The 19,302-nt window shown below is 47.1% G+C and overlaps 1 protein-coding gene across 1 annotated transcript in view; it reads left to right on the forward strand.

The window, feature by feature from the left end:
• Positions 1-19,302, forward strand: part of ATP6V1D (ATPase H+ transporting V1 subunit D) — a 128,425-nt gene that overhangs the window by 12,866 nt on the left and 96,257 nt on the right. The window contains exon 2 of the mRNA XM_069208879.1: positions 15,733-15,850. Coding sequence (XP_069064980.1) covers positions 15,733-15,850 — 118 coding nt within the window. The remainder of the gene's footprint in view (positions 1-15,732; positions 15,851-19,302) is intronic.

Here is a 19,302-nt window from a genome sequence, read left to right on the forward strand (position 1 = left end):
AGTATGTCTCAGCATGGCACTGATGGGTTGCAGTCCTCTGGTGTAGGCTTGGTTGGGGGGGGGGGGGGGTGGTCCTGCAGGGCCTTTGAGTGAATGGACCTAATGGTGGTTGAGGTTTCCTCTCGGATCATGACAGGCCATGTGGTTAGCATTAGTTCTTTGGATAAGATTGTGAGCCGTTTGACAAGATCTGTGGCATCTGGTTGCTGGTTGAAGTTGCTGTAAATGGAGGTGATTTTTTATTTTTTTTTGCTGAAGAATTGAGAGAGATCGTTGCAGGGGTCCTGCATTGGGGTGATCAAGTTGGAGGCAGCCGCTGGTGAGGTGATATCTTTCAAAATAATGAAGATTCCTTTGCTTCTGTGGTGCTGACCTCAATGCGGTCCATTGGAGCATCAATTTTGGTGATCTGTATCATTTGGTGATGCCATTTTAGGGTGGATTTGAAAGGGCTCCTGTCTGCATCGCCCTGGCTTGTCCTTAATTTGTGCTCCAGTTACTTGCGGAAAAATTAGTGTTAGTCCCCAAAAACAATGCTGGTAGGCCCCGCATCCAACCAGTATCTCAGATTAAGATTTGTCAGTGCCCTCATCCCCTGGAAGTGGAAAGGATAAAAAAACTTACAGGTAGCATAGAATTGACTGCAGAACCACCGCCTGCATGGAAATTGAAATACTAATGAAATTCACCTAGAACAACTGTTCTCAAAGTGTCGGTTTCTTAATTGGGGGCTCCTAGAGTGAACTTTTGCTGCTTCTCACTTAAACGTCCACAGGTAATGGCTCTTTGCATATTTCTTGTAGTTCCATCCTCCTCTGAGAAGCTGTAAAGGGAACAATTATTTTTTTCTGTGCCCTGCAATGAGTAACTTAAATCTTCTGTTACGCACCCTCAATTTTTTAAAGGTTTCAAATGTTCCATCACTCTGAAACAAATTAACTGTGGTGTAGCTCTGTAGCTCTGTTTGCGTGGCCTTGATTGGGTTAAGAGACATGGCTATATGCAGCAGTTTATAGGTTTAATATTTATGTTGGGGGGGGTGTGGCCGAGGCGTCAAGATGGCGGTCGCACTTTAACAGTGCTCTGGTCCCCTCTATCATCCACCTCTGGTAGTGCCCTTCTCGTCCTGGGCCCTGTGTTGAAACGGGCGCGGGATGCACCTTGAAGTCCGAGGCAACATTTGAGCCGGAAGACAGGACTGGCGTGGGCCCATGGGACACCGATCGCGAAGAGGCAGCGCGCGCCATAGGATGGCGGCAGGAAGCTGTTGAGGGTGCTCCTGACCGGTGGCTGCGCCGGAGCTTGCTGCTTGCCATCGCCGAGATGGGAGCAGAAGGCCGGTTCGCTGGTAGCGTGGATTCCACTGGAACAACCCGGTGGCTGGGATCTCGGGCTACGGTGGAACCGCGTTGGAAGAAGCAACGGAGGAGGTGGTGGAGGTGTGGGGACAGATCGGGGCCTCCAGAGCTGGCCGCTGGAAGACACTGAGGAGGCGAGACCACGCCTGGGTGCGGCCTGTGGGGGACGTGGCGTGCAGTGTGGCCTGGGTGGACCGCCGTGGCAGGGGCCCGGGTCTCCCTGGGTTTGTGCCCCTGCTCCCCGCAGCTGGGCATCGTGGACACACAGAATGGAGCAGGCCGGCGTTGGAGAGCGGGCCGCGGACAGATGCAGCTGAGCATGCCTGGATGCTGAGGAGGCTGAGATCTTGACAGGCCCCAATAGCAAGATTGGGTGAGTGGGCCTGTCGAGCTGCCACAGCACGTGCCTGGAACTGCACCTCATTCAGGCACCAGAGATTGGGCGAGAGCTTGAGGAGATGGCTCTTGAGCCTGCGCTGGGGGCCTGGGACATGGCGGCCAACTGGCGCGGGACATAGCTGTGAGGCGCAAGAGTTGAAATTGTGGGAGCTGAGCCGCCTGCCATGCGGCCATCACCGGACACGTCCTCAAGCTGCGCCGCTTAGACGGATTGCCTACATGGTGCCAAAGTGCTTTGCCCACGCTGGGAAGAGGTGAGATGCGCAGCACGTGGGCTCGGCCTTTGCCTGATTTGCCATTCTGGGCTGTGGGTGCCACCGGTGGCGGCACCGTCGCACCAAGGTGCCTCTTGCTGGTGACTGTACTGTGGGGCGAGACTTTGTCCCGGTGGCCCTGTGAGACCTAAGGCCGTTGGGCAGAAGAAACCATTGACTCTTTGGGAGCGGATGTGGGTCCCGGTGTAGGTTTGGGTTGGCGGCCTGGGACTCATGGGGGGCGGGGGCGTCTCTGGCCTGGACTGGATCTTTGGCTACCGTGGTGGCCTCCAGGTCGCCCCCTTTTAGACCGTTCTGTGCCTGTATTACCATAGGGGTGGAGAAGAAGGGAGTGTGTTCTGTGATCCCCTGCGGCCGCGTTGGCTGTGGATGCTGCCGTTCACAAGATACTGCAGCAACTGGAGTGATCAGTCTGTGCCCCAGGCATGGATATCCTGGAGTTGCGCGACCACTGATATTGGTAGTGGACTTTCTTCAGAGCTGGCTGAGCTCCCATCTGCTGTGCACACCCGCGGGAGGGCTACAGTGGGTAAGGATAAGCCGGCTCTGTCCACTTTGGAGCAAACTCGGATGGAGCAGTTTACCACGGGCCCAAGCTCGACTCAAGCTGGTGGCCAGGCAGCGGGTGGCCCAGATGGTAAATCAGTGCCCGCCGGAGATATGGTGACCATTCTTCAGGCCATTCCGACCTTTCAAACAGTGGTGGAGATGAAAATTGGGGAGGTCGGAGTCGATGTGGCTCTAGTGCACATGATCTCCGCAATGCAAGCGCAAGGATTACTGAGGCAGGATCTAGAAAATCCACTGTGGAGGACGAAATGATTGCCCTTAAATCTCAAGTATTGAAGTTGCTAGTCTAGACGTCAGAATTGCATCGTAGGGCGGAAGACGCTGAAAATCGTTCCAGGCGAAACAACATCTTGAAGGACTTCCTGAAAACACGGCGGCTTCCTCCTTGGCACCCTTCCTGGAAGACTGGTTTAAATCGTGGATGCCAATGGAGCGCCTCACACCCTGGTTTGCTATAGAGCGAGCACATCGAGCTTTGCTGGCGGGATCTTCCCTGTGATCCTCCGATTCCGAAGGCCAGAGATGTGGTGTTTCAAGAGGCACGTGCGAGAAAGGAACTGTGCTGTAATGGAACGAAGGTCCTTATTTTTCCAGACTATACAAGAGAGGTCCAACTACAGTGTAGATTCTATGTAGAGGTTAAGCAAAAATTAAGAGCGACGGAGATACCTTACCGTTTTTTTTGTTTTTTTTCTTTTTTCTTGCTAAACTCAGTGGTGCACGGCATCAAAATGAATTTTTTTTTAGACTCCTGCAGCGGCATGGACATGGGTGACTGAGGAGGTCCCGCTGGTTCCTCATGAGGGTGGCTCCCTGGGGGGGGGCTGCGGGGCACCGCCAGTGGGTGGCCAGCCGTGGCGACCCTCTGATCAGCAGTGACGCACGCGCTCCAGGAGATGCAGGGTGTGGCTCGTGGTCCGGCTCCCCTGTTGGCTCCCCGTAGGGAGGGACCGCGGGGCTGGCGCTGTCCAAACATCCGGCACTTGCCTGCAGCGGAGGAACAGAGAAGGAGCCACGAGCAGAAGGAGAGGCACCTGAGTGCTTGGATGCTCCCAGTGACTTTGACCTATCCCGTAGTCTGCCGCTGTGACATTTCTGCTGGGAAAGGAATACTGAAAGGGCGCAGACAGCCTCAATTTGGTTGTGGGCAGAGAGGCAGCTGCTTGCCAATTAATGTTCTTCAATCAGTCAGTATGCAGGGGTCCACCACTGCCCATTAGATTGGGGTTCAGAACCTTTTAGAGTTCAATGTTTTATAAGGGCAACAGATGCTTCATCGGGGAAGTATGGGGAGGGGTGGGAGTTGGGGTGTGTGTGGGAGTTTGCGCTCGGTTGCATTGCAGTTGTTCTTAATCAGAATCAATGTTTGTTTGCCTTTCTCATCACAAGCAAAGGGGGGTAGACATGCACGGCTCTATGATGGGTATCATGACACACAACTGGGCAAGAATCCTGCTCCGTCAGTTGGCGATCTGGATGGTGTCCGCATGGACCCTCAAGAGAAGCGCTCACCTGACATTCTTACAGGTACGAAGGTCCCGAATCACATCATTTCATGGAACGTTAATGGTCTTCTAGATAACGTCAAGCTCACAGTGGTACTTGCACATGTTCATCGCCATGACCAGATATGCTCTTGCTGCAAGAGACCCATCTTCTTGGAGACCACTGCCAGTTCTTGGCACTCCGAGGTTGTGACGGGGTGAACCATGTGGGGTTTACTCAGGGGTTGAGGGGCGTGGGGGTGCTGCTTCATCCGCTCCTTCCCGATGGTGGTCACCCAGGTTCAGAAGGACCCACAGGGGCGTTATGTGATCCTGACTGGGAGGGTGGGGGGGCTTTACCGTTAATGTTATCAGTGTATATGCCCCGACGGTGGGTGTGCGCAGGACTCTACACAACCTTACTGCCCTGCTGCTGGCTTTGTCCCAGGGGATCACGGTTCTGGGGGGAGACTTTAACGCAGTCCCGGACCCCGCATTGGATATGACAGGGTCCCCATCGACCCCTAGGCAGACCGTGGCCTCAGGACTGTCGAATTGGTTGGCGTCCATGGGACTGTGTGATGTGTATAGATTCTGGCATCCGCGGCACCGGCAATTTACACATACCTCTGCAGCATACCGCACACAATCTAGAACTGATCTTGTTCTGTTACTGCTACAGATTGCTTCCATCTCACACGCATTGAAATTCTACCAAGGGGTATATCGTATAATGCGCTGCTCCGATTCGTACTGGGGTCTGCTCAAACCGGGGTTCGCCCGATGTGACGCATGAACACCTAGTACCTGCAGCACAAGCCGCATATTCAACAACTGCGGGAAATACAACAGGAATATTTTGCTCTCAATACAGATTCAGTTTCTTCTCTGGGTACTCTGGTGGGTGAGCAAAGCAGTGGCCTGGGGTCTCGTCCACTCCCGGGAGCAGTCCCAGACTCTACACCAGGGGTTTTCAAACTGGGGGGCCTCAAGTGATCCTAAGGAGAGCGCCAGGCTCTGGTCAAAAAAAGGATTATGCAGATAATAGTGCTTTGTTTTAAGCAGAATTTTTTTTATTGCATGTGTAGAAATGTAACAGAACCTAACTGCAGTGCTTAAATAAGTGTAGACTTATTTAAACATTGCTAACCTAATAGGATAGTTCTGAAAAATTCTGAGGGGGTGGCCAATGATTTATTTTTACCCACGGGGGGCGGCATTAACAAGTTTGAAAACCACTGCTCTACACATTACCCAACTAGAGGCCAAGGCCACCCAACTAGAAATGGAACAGTCTACTCAGTAGATGGAAGTGGTGGCCAGGCAACTCATGCTGATATGGGATGAGATCCATGATAATTCCTTAGAGGTGGCTAAACACCTCTGGCGTGCAGTCAATGCCAGGGTATATGGGTGGGGGGACAAGAATGGGAAATTGATTTACTGGTTGGCCTCAAACCATCAATCATCTAGAATTATCCCTGAAATTTCTAACTTGCATGGACAGTCTGTCACTAAACTACAAGACGCGGCGGATACATTAGCCTCCTACTATGAGGTGCTCTACAGGGGTTGATCAGGAACATGCAAACCAATTCTTAGTAGATGTTCCCCTTCCTTTACTGCCACCTGCAGAGGCAACAATCCTAGTTGGCCCCATAACGAATGAGATCATCAGTGACGCGTTTTCCTCATTGGGAACAGGCAGGACTCCCAGACCTGACGGTATTCAGTCGGAATACTATAAAGTGTTTCGAGACAACTTAACCCCACACCTTAAGGCCTTATATGATGAGGTTGACCAACTGAGCTTCTTTCCGGAGGGACTAGACATAGCCACTATTGTAGTGCTTCCCAAAACACAACAGCCATCACGACACTGCGCGGACTATAGAGCAATCTCCCTTATCAACAGTGAGGTGAAGATTTATGCCACGATTCTTGCATTGCACCTTAGGAGAGCCCTGACAACGCTGATCCACCCAGACCTGTGTGGTTTTATGACCAACCGAAGCACACAACATTGTGTACGTCGTCTGCATGTGGCACTATTGCGACGTCACCAGCTCTCTCACGACCTGCCACTTCTCTTTGACTTTGAGCAGGCTTTCGATACCGTGGACTGAGGGTTTCTTTTTCTAGTGTTGCTGGCTTGGGGCCTAGATTTTGTCGCTTGGTCGTGCCTTACACGCCAATCGCATGGCCCAGGTACAGGTCAATGGTATCTTCTCCTTCCACAGCCACGGGGGATTGCGTCAGGGTTGCCCTCTGTCCCCCCTCCTTTTTTGCCCTGTCCATTGAGCCTTTGGCACAATTCATTAGAATTGACCCTCTGTATTGCGGCTGGAACTGGGCAAAGGCATATGAAGACCATGTGGCTCAGTATGCGGACGATGTCTTACTATACATGGTGGAACCCAGTGAATCTGGCCCGTGAAGTTTTCATCTCCTCCACTGTTATGAAGAGGCATCAGGACTTAAAAGAAACCCTGCCAAATCTGTATTGATACCTTTGAAACCTCTATGGGATTGCTACGATTGACAAGAAGTAGTGCCCAACCGTTGGCTGAGCTTTAAGTATATGGGTGACCCTCCTCCCGGAGTTAACTTGGTGCAGTTGATGTCTTGAATTAAGGCAGACCTGCAGCGGTGGCAGGCACTGCCATTAAATGTTTTGGGTCATGTGGCCTTATATAAAATGATGATACTGCTGCATATTTTATACATACTCCAGAACTTCCTGTTCCAAGTCCCACGTTCCTGGTTCCATACACTAGATAGGGTAACAACCTAATTTCTCTGGTATGGCTTGAGGCACCAGATTGCACTGCAACATTGCCACAGGGGGGTATACCATGGAGGGATGGGTATGGCTAACCCTTACTTATACTACTTAGCGACGCAGCTCCTGGTCGTGCACGACTGGTTCAGCGGAGGGTGGGCCGATCCAGCTTATCAACTGGAATTGACAGCGCTTAGTTTCTCCCTTATTTTAGACTTACTATATGGTTCACCACTCCCCAGTGACTAGAGCGGTGTTTCTTGCATGGCGTGTGGCCCTGCGTCACACTCAATGGAATAGTGTCATTACCCAGTAGACCCCTTTATGGCATGGCAAATGGTTAAAAGAATCGGCTGCACTGAGTGGGTTCGAGAAATGGGACTTGGTAGGCATTTTATGACTGGGGTTGTATGGAAAGGGACTCGATGCGATCCCTTCAGGACCTACAGGCCGACTTCCAACTTTCCTGCACACAATTTTTTAAATACCTACAGCTGCGACATGCCCTGAGCATACATTTGTACCGCACTGACTCAATACCAAAGTATAGTCCACTGGAAGCTAAATTGCTCATGGGCACTCTGGGGGGGAGCAGGGGGATGGGGGGGGGGGATTCGGAGGGGGGGAGAGGAGAGGGATGGGGGGGGTCGGAGGAGGTTAGAGGGGAGGGTTGGGGGGGGGAGAGGGGGGGAAGGGGGGGAGAGGGGGAGTTGGGGGAGGGGGGTCAGGGGGGTAGAGGGGGGAGAGGGGAGGGGGGGGAGAGGGAGGGGAGGAGGGGGGGTTGGGGGGTCAGGGGGGGAGGGGGGGGCCCAAATTTATAAGATGTTAGTTAATCATGCCCCAGGTGACCGGCATCACCTTAGGAATAGGTGGGAGGGATAGCTGGGAACTCTGGAGGAGGCTGATTGGCTGGACGCACTGATGGCGACTAGATTGCTGGCGGTGCCAGCGCAGTTTGCAATTGGTGTAAATGTATTTCCTGTATGGGTCGTACCTCTCTCCTATTCAGCTGTACCGGGCAGGCCTCCGCCCATCTGCCCATTGCCCTAGGTGTTTGGGAGATTCAATTGATTTTTTTCCATATGGTCTGGGAGTGTCCTCGTATAGAGGCATACTGGGGCAAGATACTCCTAGAGATGAACACAGTATTGGGAGAAGAGCAGCAGATGTCCCCAAGACTGGTTCTGTTGGGCGCTATGGATGAACTGGAGAGTTCGAGGGCTGATCGAGCTTTTGTGGGGACAGCTTTGCTGGTGGCAAAAAGAGACATTGCAGCCGCTTGGAATACTGCCACAGGCCCGTCCTTCCAGAAATGGAAACAAGGAGTTGACTGGTGCGCAAGCCAAGAAAAATCGGTCTATGAGGCAAGGGGTTGTCCATATAAACATGAAAAGGTGTGGGAGAAATCGCCGGGTCTTCTCCCTTGACCACTTAACGTTGTATGCCCGATGTGTTATGTTAGTGATGTTGATATGCCATACCGACAATCTGCACTGTCTTCTCGATGTTGTTTACGCTGGCAAGGCTGCCACCTACCTGTGCTTCTTCACTTCTATTTCTTCTTCTTTCTTTTCCTTATAAAAAAAAAAAAACAATAAAAAATGTTTATAAAAAAATATATTTATTTTGGTCTAGGGTTCATGGTCTAAAACCTTAAACTTCTCTTGCTTTCCCTTTTGAGTGCAGTGTAATATCATTGGTCATCATGTTTCTGTGGTAATGTAACTCTCTGAAACCCTTAAATGGTGAGGCAGGGTTGTACGTGCCCCTTTCTGGGAAGGTGGGGAAGAAATGTGCGTCTCCCATTTACTATGATCTAGTGGCACCAAGTCTAAAATTGGAGGAATGGTCAACATAAAATGCTGTAGAACTCCAAATATGGTTTTGTCAGTTCATTTAGTCTTCTAGCTGCTCTGGGAGCACCCCCAATGTGTTGGTGCATCACTTGGTGGCTCCAGTGTGGTGCCTTGCTCCAGTCAGTAAGTCTCAGTTCTCTTACCTCCAGTAGACATACCCACATTGAGCATCATAGCGGCCCGTGAAAACTGAAGTGACGTGTATTTCTTGCTAACCAATGCACCAGTTACATGTAGGCGGAAATGGGGGTTGTGTGGAGGATTTTGGAAGCTTTTACTGCCAAAATATATTGCAAAAATAGGGACTGGGTCTTTTTCGGGGAAGAGAATACAAGAGAGACCTTTCAACGAAGAAAGGAGGTAGCCAGGTGTGGAGTGGTCAACAGTGCAGCAGTGTTGTGGAAGGTGACTAGATCTAACCATTGATCCCACCTACAGACTTCACCACAGCAATGAAGACCTTAAGCAGCGGTGTGTACTGCCAGCCAGCCTTTCATAACTACCACTTCTAATTTTCATTTGGGAGCAGAGAGGGATATGGAGTTTGGGGGTCTGTGAACTCATAATTTAAAAATACATCTTTTGGTGAAGTTGTTTTTTTAAATTGTGGGTTTGAAAATGCCACTTTTAGAAAGTGGGCATTTTCTTGCTTAACCATTCTGTGCCTCTGCCTGTCTACTGAATACATATCTGGGTTAGGATGGCAGTTGGGATGTTAGTGTATTCAATTTAGAAAGTCACACAAAGGGACCCTGCATATCCTGATGGGTCTTTTTGAGCTAAGATGGTGGAAGGAGCTGACACGTGCACCTGATTTGGGCTGTGCTTGTCCTAATACAAAGCAGTCTCCAACCCAGTGGAGTGTGCCTGGGGCCAGTGCAGGGAAAGTCAGGGTCTTGTGCACTACACAGACTTCTCCTTGAAGTTTGCCTACTTCAAAGACAGAAATGGGTATACGTACTGGACGTCTGAACCCACATAGTTGGAACACTTCTGGACTGAGTACATTTTGCCAGGAAGAAGAGCTGAATGCCAGAGGAAGGACTGCCACTCTTGCTCTTGCTTTGGTGTTTTGGCCTGCTGCTTATGTCTTGGGAGTGAAAGGACTGGACTTTTCTTTCTACATCCTGCTTTCCAAGGTTCTCCAATGACTTAAGTTGAGCTTGCCTGCTGTTAAGAAGTTTCAGGGCATCAAATATTTCATCTGTCAGCACTTGGGTTCCTCTGCTGAGGGCCCTGCCTTGTCAAGTAGTGCCAAATCCAGTCTGGGCCCTTGAAGGAGGTTTTTTGTGCTACAAGGAGAAAATCCATGCATCGACTCTCAGCGTCATTCTGAACTGATGCATTGCTGTAAGGATTTGACGCATCACCGCAGCCTGCACTGGAACATGGTACCCGCTTTGTGCAGTGACCACAGTTTTCCAGGCAGGCCCCAGCTTTCCATCGCAGCGCATCAGAAGAACCACCCCTGCTTGAGATTCGAGCACCGATCATTGAATTCAGTGACGCATCGATCACTGAATTCAGTTGAATTCAGTGACGCACCACCCTGATTCCGACGCAGCGCCTGCTTTATCACTGTGAGAGCGATGCATTGTGGCTTGGCTTTCAATGCATCGTCCCTGGGCGCCATTTTCTTCACTGACACCGCACGCAATAAGGAACCAATGCTTTGTGTCACAGACGACACATCACCTCCCGTATGGCAGTAAGGAACAGACACATCACCTCTCCTGCCTATCGGTAAGGAACCAACACAGAACCTCCCCTGCCTAGCAGTGAGGAAGCAACACATCATCTCCCCTGCAACAGTAGGGAACCGATGCATCTCTAGCTCTTTCGATGCATCACCTCCCCTGCAGCCCTCATCGTCTGTTTTTGACGCATCTCAGGTACTTTTCCTCAGTCAAGCACTTCATTGATTTCAAGAAACTACAATTGCATTTTAATCTCTTAAAAGTGATATATTTGCTTTTGTATGTTGGATTTTTGTCAGTGTAGTCTTGTTTTAATCAGATAAATATTGGCTATTTGTCTAAACTGGTGTGGAGTACTTTTGTGGTGTTTTCACTGTGTATACAAATACTTTACACATTGCCTTGGAGATGAGCCAGACTGCCTGTGCCAAGCTACCAAGGGGAGTCAGCAGGGTGGTTATCTTAGTTGTATGACTCCCGTACTGTGACTTGAGTGAGGGACCCAAACCACTGCCAACAAGAGACGCCATTTCTAACACTTAGGGTACTAGTCCAATCTAAAGGGCAAACTATACATCATGTGAGGGGAAGAATCCTAAGGGATACATTTTCTCTTCTATTGGAAATAACAAAAAAACAAACCAAGTAAGACTTAAACCTCACATTTTCCTTCCAACCCCTAGATGATAAAGTCTTATAGTGGAAAACTCTTTCCTTCAGAAAAGGCTTGAAATCTGCCTGTTCAGTATACATCTTCCAACCAGACTGTTGCTGGCCCCTCTGTTGTAATATGCCTAGGGTGTAGTGGTTATACTGGAATGTGACTTTACCTGATTTAACTGATGGATCTTGTTATCTGCAAAATGATCCATTACCCACATGGCTAGGTCACTACTCTAGCAATACCAATAAATAAATGCATAAAATAAATAATGATAATATTGAGGGTGGGAATGGGGCCCACTAACCACTGCTAGACCAAAAATCTGGGACTGAGACAAGTGACTGCATGGTGACTGCATGGTGACCATTGGATTGATGCAGGAAGGTGCTTATCGCAGAGAAGGAGCATGAGGGTGACTGAGCACTTGTGCTGTCACAGGAGTCATGTGACAGGATGGTGGTGGCGGGTGTCAGGGGAAACCAAGGCAGTGGCGCAATGCCTCTTCTTCAAAGAACATCGGACTACTGCAAAAGGAGCCTGAAGCACCATCAGGAGCACTACATAGAGATGAAGCTGTATAGGAATCAAAACTCCCACCCCACCTCCCGAAAACCTTGGTGGATGCATGGATCAGGCTAGCCCCTTACAATAACCATCCGCTGCTGAGGCCAGAGCTTTGGATATTATGGTTTCTTTTAATTGAGGATGACTGGTATAATTTGATATTTAACAAATTGCTGTTGTAACATTCTTTATGTTTAGTAATGCATATTTACAGTGTAAAACATGTACTTGTTTAGATTTCCATGGAATTGTAGGATTATTGCCTCTGGAGTTTGATTTTATCGTAGCCCAGTCACTTGTCTTCCTCTTACATTTGGCAGAGTTGTCAAAGTATTAATGTTGCAAATAAGGATGAAAGATGGATGGTTCACATATGAACTTGTACTTCTATATAGCGACATGAGGGAGAATTCTAAAATAAAGTAAGACGTTTATTATCGACCCATTCCAAGAACTTCCATACTGCTCCATAGCCAGTTGCAACTGACCTGAGGAGCATTCAAATGTTAACATTCTAATAAAGCACGATAGAAGAGCATTCTGTAGTAAGCTGCATATATGTGACATACGAACACTCCAAAATATGTTGCACAGAAGTAGCTAGAATGACTACAGAGAATTAACATAACTTCCTTTTCTGTGATTCATGTGCCACAAGTTAATGACGTGTCTTTCATAGCTATGTCTAGGAAAGCAATTCATTGGAATTTCCAATGTGTAGATATTTTTGCTGCTGTGAACCACACCCTCTTAAACCTTCTGTGATTGCGCACTGATAACCTAGTTCTGGATGGAGTTACTGCTCAAATGTGAATAACTAAAATTTTCTATTCCTTGTTAAGACAAACCCTCACTCATGAATCACTGATTAGAGTGCTACTTGCTTCTAGCAGAACCATTTGGGTAATGCGAAGGTTGCCTCATCAAATGGCTTAAGATGCGGGTATTTACTACTCTACAGTCCAAGTCTGAAGCAGGGATATAATGCAGATGGTGATGATTGTCTCGTTTATCTGTCGGTAGCTGCTGAGGTTGTGATGGACAATTACTAAAAAAAAAAAAAAAAAAAACCTCATCACTCACATGCTGGATGTCACCAAAAGTTGTTAATTGCATGCCCCTCTTACTACGTTCTCTGGGCTTAGGCTCATTCCCACCAAGTGTGACACATAGTTAGTAGTTGCTTACACTCTGTGTAGCAGGCAATATTGCTTAATTTTTCAAGTATCTACAATGTTTGGTATGTGATGAGTGTTATATCAATAGGTATTGGTTATTATTTCTAGTAATGCATGCTCCAGTTTTATTGTTTCCATAACATAACTGCTGAAGATTCTTTTAGAGGATTCAAACATTAGTATTACTAGATTGGGCCAAAGGAGGTGCATTGGTTGTTTTCTGACAGTTTTCACTTCACCCAGTGTAATTTCCTTGGACTTGGGACCCACTCCTGCAGCTTTCCAAAGTGATTTGGTTGCAGCTTTTTGTAGTGTAGCGACCCCCAACAATTTTCCCTGTTTCCCTGTAAGTGACCAGGTTCAAATTTGAAGGGCTCTCCTCTGTTCTTGTGTCCAACATGTAGGAAGCTGGCTCTGTATATATTATACCAAAGTAAGGTATAGTGTGCACAGAGTCCAGTGGATTCCCAGGGGCTTTACAGAGGCTAAAGAAGATAATATTAATGCTTTCTTTTGTTGTACTGTGGTCGAGCAGTTCGGCTTATCAGTGGGTAGTGTTAAGCATTAGTTGTACACAGTCAAGAAATGAGGCACACACTAAATGACTAACTCCGTGCCAATGTTTATGTATCTATAAATATATTTTGTTACTTTAGCTCTAGTACCCAAAAGATCTTTGTTGCTGGTAAGTATGGTTTCACAAATGCATCACTTTCAAGTATCGAATGCCCTTTGTTTAGAATTCACAGTTAAAACAGTTTAGGGGAGGAAAAGTATCAACACAGTTGCAGGTACGTACTTGACTTACAATCCCAGACTTTGAGGGTTAGGGTGTCCACAGAGCAAAGTTTAGAAAGACACAAAGGTTGCACTACCAGCAACACTGGGCCAGCCACGTGCAGAGCTCAAAGTTTGTGTCGGGTGCCCAGTGGAATCCTATGGAGACTGGGGAGCTTGCAGATAAGTACCCGCGACTTCAGGGCACAGACCTGGGGGGGGGGGGGGGGTTTCAATCAGCACCAGGAGGTTAGGGGGGGGGCACAGGTAGGCACCAAACACAAACCCTCAGCAGCACTAGATATAGGGATGGTACAGAGGGCAGTAGCCAGTGGATACTGACCCCGAGGATGGCTATACCCTTCCTGTGGCCACTCCCTTTGGGGAGAGGGGCACATTCATAACCCTATTGGCTATCACCTTCCAATGCAAGATTCCGATTTCTGCCAGGAGGAGTTCACCTCGCTCTGGGCACCCTATGGGTGGCCCCAGCTGGCGTAGCCACTCCTCCTGGTGTTTACTAACTTTCCCACCGGACCTTCTGCCAAATGTGGGGCCTAGTCCTGGGGGGAGGGGTGGGCATCTCCTCTAGCTGGAGTGCCCTGAGGCAGCAAAACAAAAGGTAGGAGTCTTTGAGGCTTATCGCCAAGTGTTGCTGCTCCTGCAGGTGGGAGGTGTGAAGCACCTCCACCTAGAGCAGGCTTTGTCCCCCACTCCAGAGAGCACTAAGGTTCTCACCCCATGGGGTCAGAAACTCGTCTGGTAGTGGCAGACAGGCAGGCATAGACCGGTCAGTCACAGACTAGACAGTTGAGTGGACCTCAGGGGGCATCTCTAATCCTCTGTGTGCATTTTACAATAAATCCAACACTAGCATCAGTGTGGGTTTATTGAACTGAGAAGTTTGATCCCAAACTTCCCAGCATCCAGTGAAACCATCATGGAGCTGTGGAGTTCGTAATGACAAACTCCATGCCCATGTACACAGTATGGCTACGCTGCACTTACAGGGTTTAAGAATGGACTTAGACACTGTAGGGGCATATTGCTCATGCAGCTATGCCCTCACCAGTGGTATAGTGCACCCTGCCTTAGGGCTGTAAGGCCTGCTAGAGGGATGACTTACCTATGCCACAGGCAGTGGTTTGTGGGCATGGCACCAAGCGAGGGGTGCAATGTTGACTTTAACTCCCCACCAACACACACAGTCTGCAATGGCAGTGCGCATGTGTTTGGTGAGGGGTCCCCTAGGGTGGCATAATACATGCTGCAGCCCTTGAGGACCTTCTGTGACCACAGGGCCCTTGGTACCACTGGTATCTTTTACAAGGGACCTAGCTGTGTGCCAGAGGTGTGCCAATTGTGGAAGCAATGGTACAGTTTAAGTAAAGAACACTGGTGCTGGGACCTGGTTAGCAGGATCCCAGCACACACTCAGTCAAGTTAGCATCAGATATCAGGCAAAAAGTGGTGGGGTAACCATGCCAAAAGGGGCACTTTCCTACACAACGGTTGATGATTGGCCCTCCATCCGCTAGCGCATTATTGATCAGCACATAACTAGACTGGAGGTAGTTGTGACTGTGTCAGCCATAATGGAAAAACAATGTGATCACTCTACATTCTTCGCAGTTTTAAAAAGTAAACTGATCGAGTATCTGACATTTCCAAACAGTTCATGTCCTCTGAAGGTGACCTTTCCCAGAGCTCCACGGTTGTGTCTGAAACTGTTGTCCTTGACTACACCTTCCGAGCCTTAGAGTTAAGGTGGCTACTTATACGTTTTGTGGTTTTTCTCACTAATGGAAATACTCAACTAAAAAAACTGATTTGAGAGGCTATGTGAGTGTTGCATCTTTCTGGTGTACTGGCAATGCTTGTTCCATCTTGAAAGCTATCTGCTCCCAGATATGATAGTAAATACAAAGCACTGAGAGAAACTGTATTGTTTTGGTTTTAACTCTTGGGTCACATGAGGGACAGTGAATGATCCATTGTGCCCCATCCCCAGTGTGATTTTACTCCTTCGTCCTGAGCTGTAGGTGTAAAGCAGAGTTGCCATCTAATCTTTGGGGAAAAATGTTGACTAAATTATAAGCATACTTTTTCTTTTTCTCTTTTCCAACAGGGCACAGACCATCATGAAGGCTCGTTTAAAAGGTGCTCAGACTGGCCGCAACCTCCTTAAGAAAAAATCTGATGCTCTCACACTTCGCTTCAGGCAAATCCTAAAGAAAATCATTGAGGTAAAGCCAGCTGTTTTTCTTATTTCACCTATTTGAATGCTTGATGGTTGTATCAGCCAATCAATCTTTGACTCTCTCAGACTCTTCTTTAGCAAAGGTCAGTAATGCCATGATTATAGAGAACGCTGGCAAACATTTTTAATAAAAAAATAAAGGGCATTGATAGCTTTCTCATGCATTGTAAGGCAATCCTAACCAACAACATGGGCCTGTTGGAGCCTAGTAATCCAAAAGAGTTGTATTGAACAAGGGATAAGTGATGTAAATGGGGGGGAAATATATCATATCATTTTTTTCCAGCACAGTAAGTCTCCTGTCTGTGCTTTTTAGAGGTAATAATAGGTTGCTTCTAGGTGGAGCTTTAATTTCTCTCTTCTGAGTGCATGCTGATATCATTGATATGCTACAAACTACCCAAGAATCAAAGAACATTCTTTCTCTCGCCATCTACATCTATTAATATTAGTGCCTCCTGTTCAACACCCTTTACGGGCATAGCAGTGGATGTGAAACACTTTGGCTTCAATAAGTCTGTAAAGCGTTTGTCACTGTTCATCACATGAGGTTCCTAAGCAAGTCAGTCAACCTTTGGATGATTGCAGTTTTGGTAAACTGGGTTTCATTCTGAGAAACATAAGGAGAAAGTTGTGTGCCCTGGTTCTCATCAGTGCAATTTAGGTGACAAGACGTTTGAAGACATAGGGCCTGGTTTAGATCATGGAGGATGGAATACTCCGTCACAAACGTTATGGATATCCTGTCCCCCGTATTACGATCTCAATAGGATATAATGGGATTATAATACGGCAGACAGGATATCCCCCACGTTTGTGACAGAGTATTCCCCTCTGCCAAGATCTAAACCAGGCCCATAGTGATTAAGTTTGAGAAGGACACAAAGCTATATCACAGGGCTCCTACTTGAGGGCAAGTTAAAGAAATTAAGGGATCTAGACAGCACAGTGATCAAGGAAAACCTATCTGGCACCAGGGTCTCGAATTACCTCCACAGCATGATGAGGCTTTACACCAAGAAACGGGATTTTAGGACGCGTAGAGGTTGGATCAGCAGAAAACAAAGCATCATGTTATCACTGTTTATATCACCAGAGAGGCAATAGTGTCCAGCTCTTAAGACATGCAAAACGTATAACGCAATAAGAGATTGTTCACATGGGCATTAGAATGATGATGCGTGGGACTGCACCAGGAATTCTAAGAAGAGAAATGTCCTCATTGGCAACCTCTTCATCCTAGATTGTAGGAAAGTGTGGCAGAGACAGACATTTAAATTCCTAAATTATAAACGTAGTTCAAACGCTACATATCTTTCTGCTTAGGAGTCCTGTTAAACTCTACGTCACAGCATGAAGCCGGCTGGAAGTTTTGGGTAACTGGAAGTTTCTGCTTCATTAGTAGCAGAAGGAGATATCTTTAGCCATGAAGGGTAGTAAATGCATAACACAGCAGGAGTAAATAAACAAAACTAAAAAAAATAGGTGTAACAAGTAGAGCACCAATAATGATGTTGTTAAAATGCTCAAATGATGTTAAAAAGCAGGGATCTTTTTGCAGATGGGAAGTTCAGCCGAGCATATGTGGCTGGAAGTCATTTTCAATCACTGAAGTCATTGTTGCACTTTATGACTCAGTCATCTCTCTTTCCAGTTACTCAGTTGCTAAGACCAAAGGAAATGTGTCTTGTCTCTGTCAGTCACAAGTACAGAAAGTCCGAGTGTTGTCTTAAACTACTTATGTTTTGCGAAAGACTTGCATCAAGTTCACTTTGAGTATTTGGTCAAATCCTGTATTAGGGACATTTATAAGATGGTTTATTGCCAGCAGTGACTACTATGTAACCTCTTCAGAGATCCTACCTGCCAGGCAGTTGTGAAGACCTGGCACTCAGTCCATTGAATGTTAGTGGCAAATAAGAATCTTTCAATAGGTAAATCCACATGTGCCTAATGGAAAGTGATCGTTATGCCCACCCCTGAAAATCCAAATTGGATGGTCCTAATCCTAGAGGGAATGATCAGACCTAAAATATGAATTTGCTCCTCTAAATTCAAATGTTGCTGGATTGATTTATTTCTGCCTCGGCTTTACAGTTTCTTCATTACTGGTGGTGACCTTTTGAGATCCTTCCACTCTTGAACAGCCAGCAAGACACAATGTAGTCAATCGTTTTGACAGTTGTCCCTCAAATGTTATTTTACCTCCACGGGTTTTCCTGAATGTTGTTTCGGGCCTAGAGAGCTGGTTAGTTAAACCTAAGTCTGTCACTTCTTATAGTATATTGCTAATGAATTATGTTATTGATTGGCACTACTTTTACCAGTGGTTTGAGTTTCAGCACTTGTCCAAGTGTCTGCTGTTTCCAGAATGAGAGAGTGCTGAACAGGCAGTAAAAGCACACTTAACAAGGGGAGACTTTGTTTTACGCCACGTATCTTTGTGTGCATGTTGTATGTAGTGCCTACATGTCTCCTTGGGGTCTCTTCACACCTCATTATTTTGTTTGCTGATCAGCTGAGACAAGTTCATAATACCTGTGGAAGTGAAGAGTATATAAAGCGATTAAACATTTACGTTTGTGTGTACTTATAGGTTGCAGGAAATCTTGATTGTAAATAACATTTGCTCTAAACTTTGAAGGATTTTTGAAGATGGTTGGCACATGGGTTAAAAAATGGGGTTTAAAGTTGCAAGAAACGTTTTTATTATTCCTTCCATAACGTCTTGCAGTTAGCACATGCTAAAAGCTGATTGTCAGTGCCTGGTAAAATGGCAGTGAGTGTAGCTTGCATCTTGCTCCTGTGAACGCTAACTTTAATAATCTGATAAAATGAAAATAAAGCGTTATGTTGGATGGGGTGGTGTGTTATCCTCAAGAACAGATAAGGTAATGTGCCACCTAAAAGAATCAAAATTGTCAGCAAAACAAGTAGCCTAGTCAGTTAAATAAGCCTTCTTGAGACATATAATAGTAGAAACCCTAAAGGTTTATTCAAATATGAAAGCATTATAGAAGTCCAAGTACTAAGGCCCTGATTTAGAGTTTGGTGGAGGGGTTACCATCCCATCTAAATCCCATTATTTCCTGTAGGATTTAGATTTCGGCAGACTGGCATCGATCACCGTTGTGACGGAGTAACCCACCTGCCAATATCTAAATGAGGCCCTAAGTAATTCAGTAGAGAATTAGCATAAGACTCAGTTAAATACAGAAATCAGTTGATAAAGCATGTGAGAACTCAAGGAAATATGGATCTGCTTCCAAGTATGAGAGAAGGTTCTAAGAGACCGTCCTAGCAAATCTGATTCCTAAGTCGAGAGAGAAAGGTGTAGCCAGTCTACTCTTGCAAAACAGTCACATTTGGAACTCAAAATGGAGGGAGGCCTAGTGTGTCTAACTTAAGGGAACTGATATCTGTAGTGTTCAAAATTAT

This window comes from Pleurodeles waltl, chromosome 9, assembly GCF_031143425.1.
Source record: "Pleurodeles waltl isolate 20211129_DDA chromosome 9, aPleWal1.hap1.20221129, whole genome shotgun sequence".
Lineage (NCBI taxonomy): Eukaryota > Metazoa > Chordata > Amphibia > Caudata > Salamandridae > Pleurodeles > Pleurodeles waltl.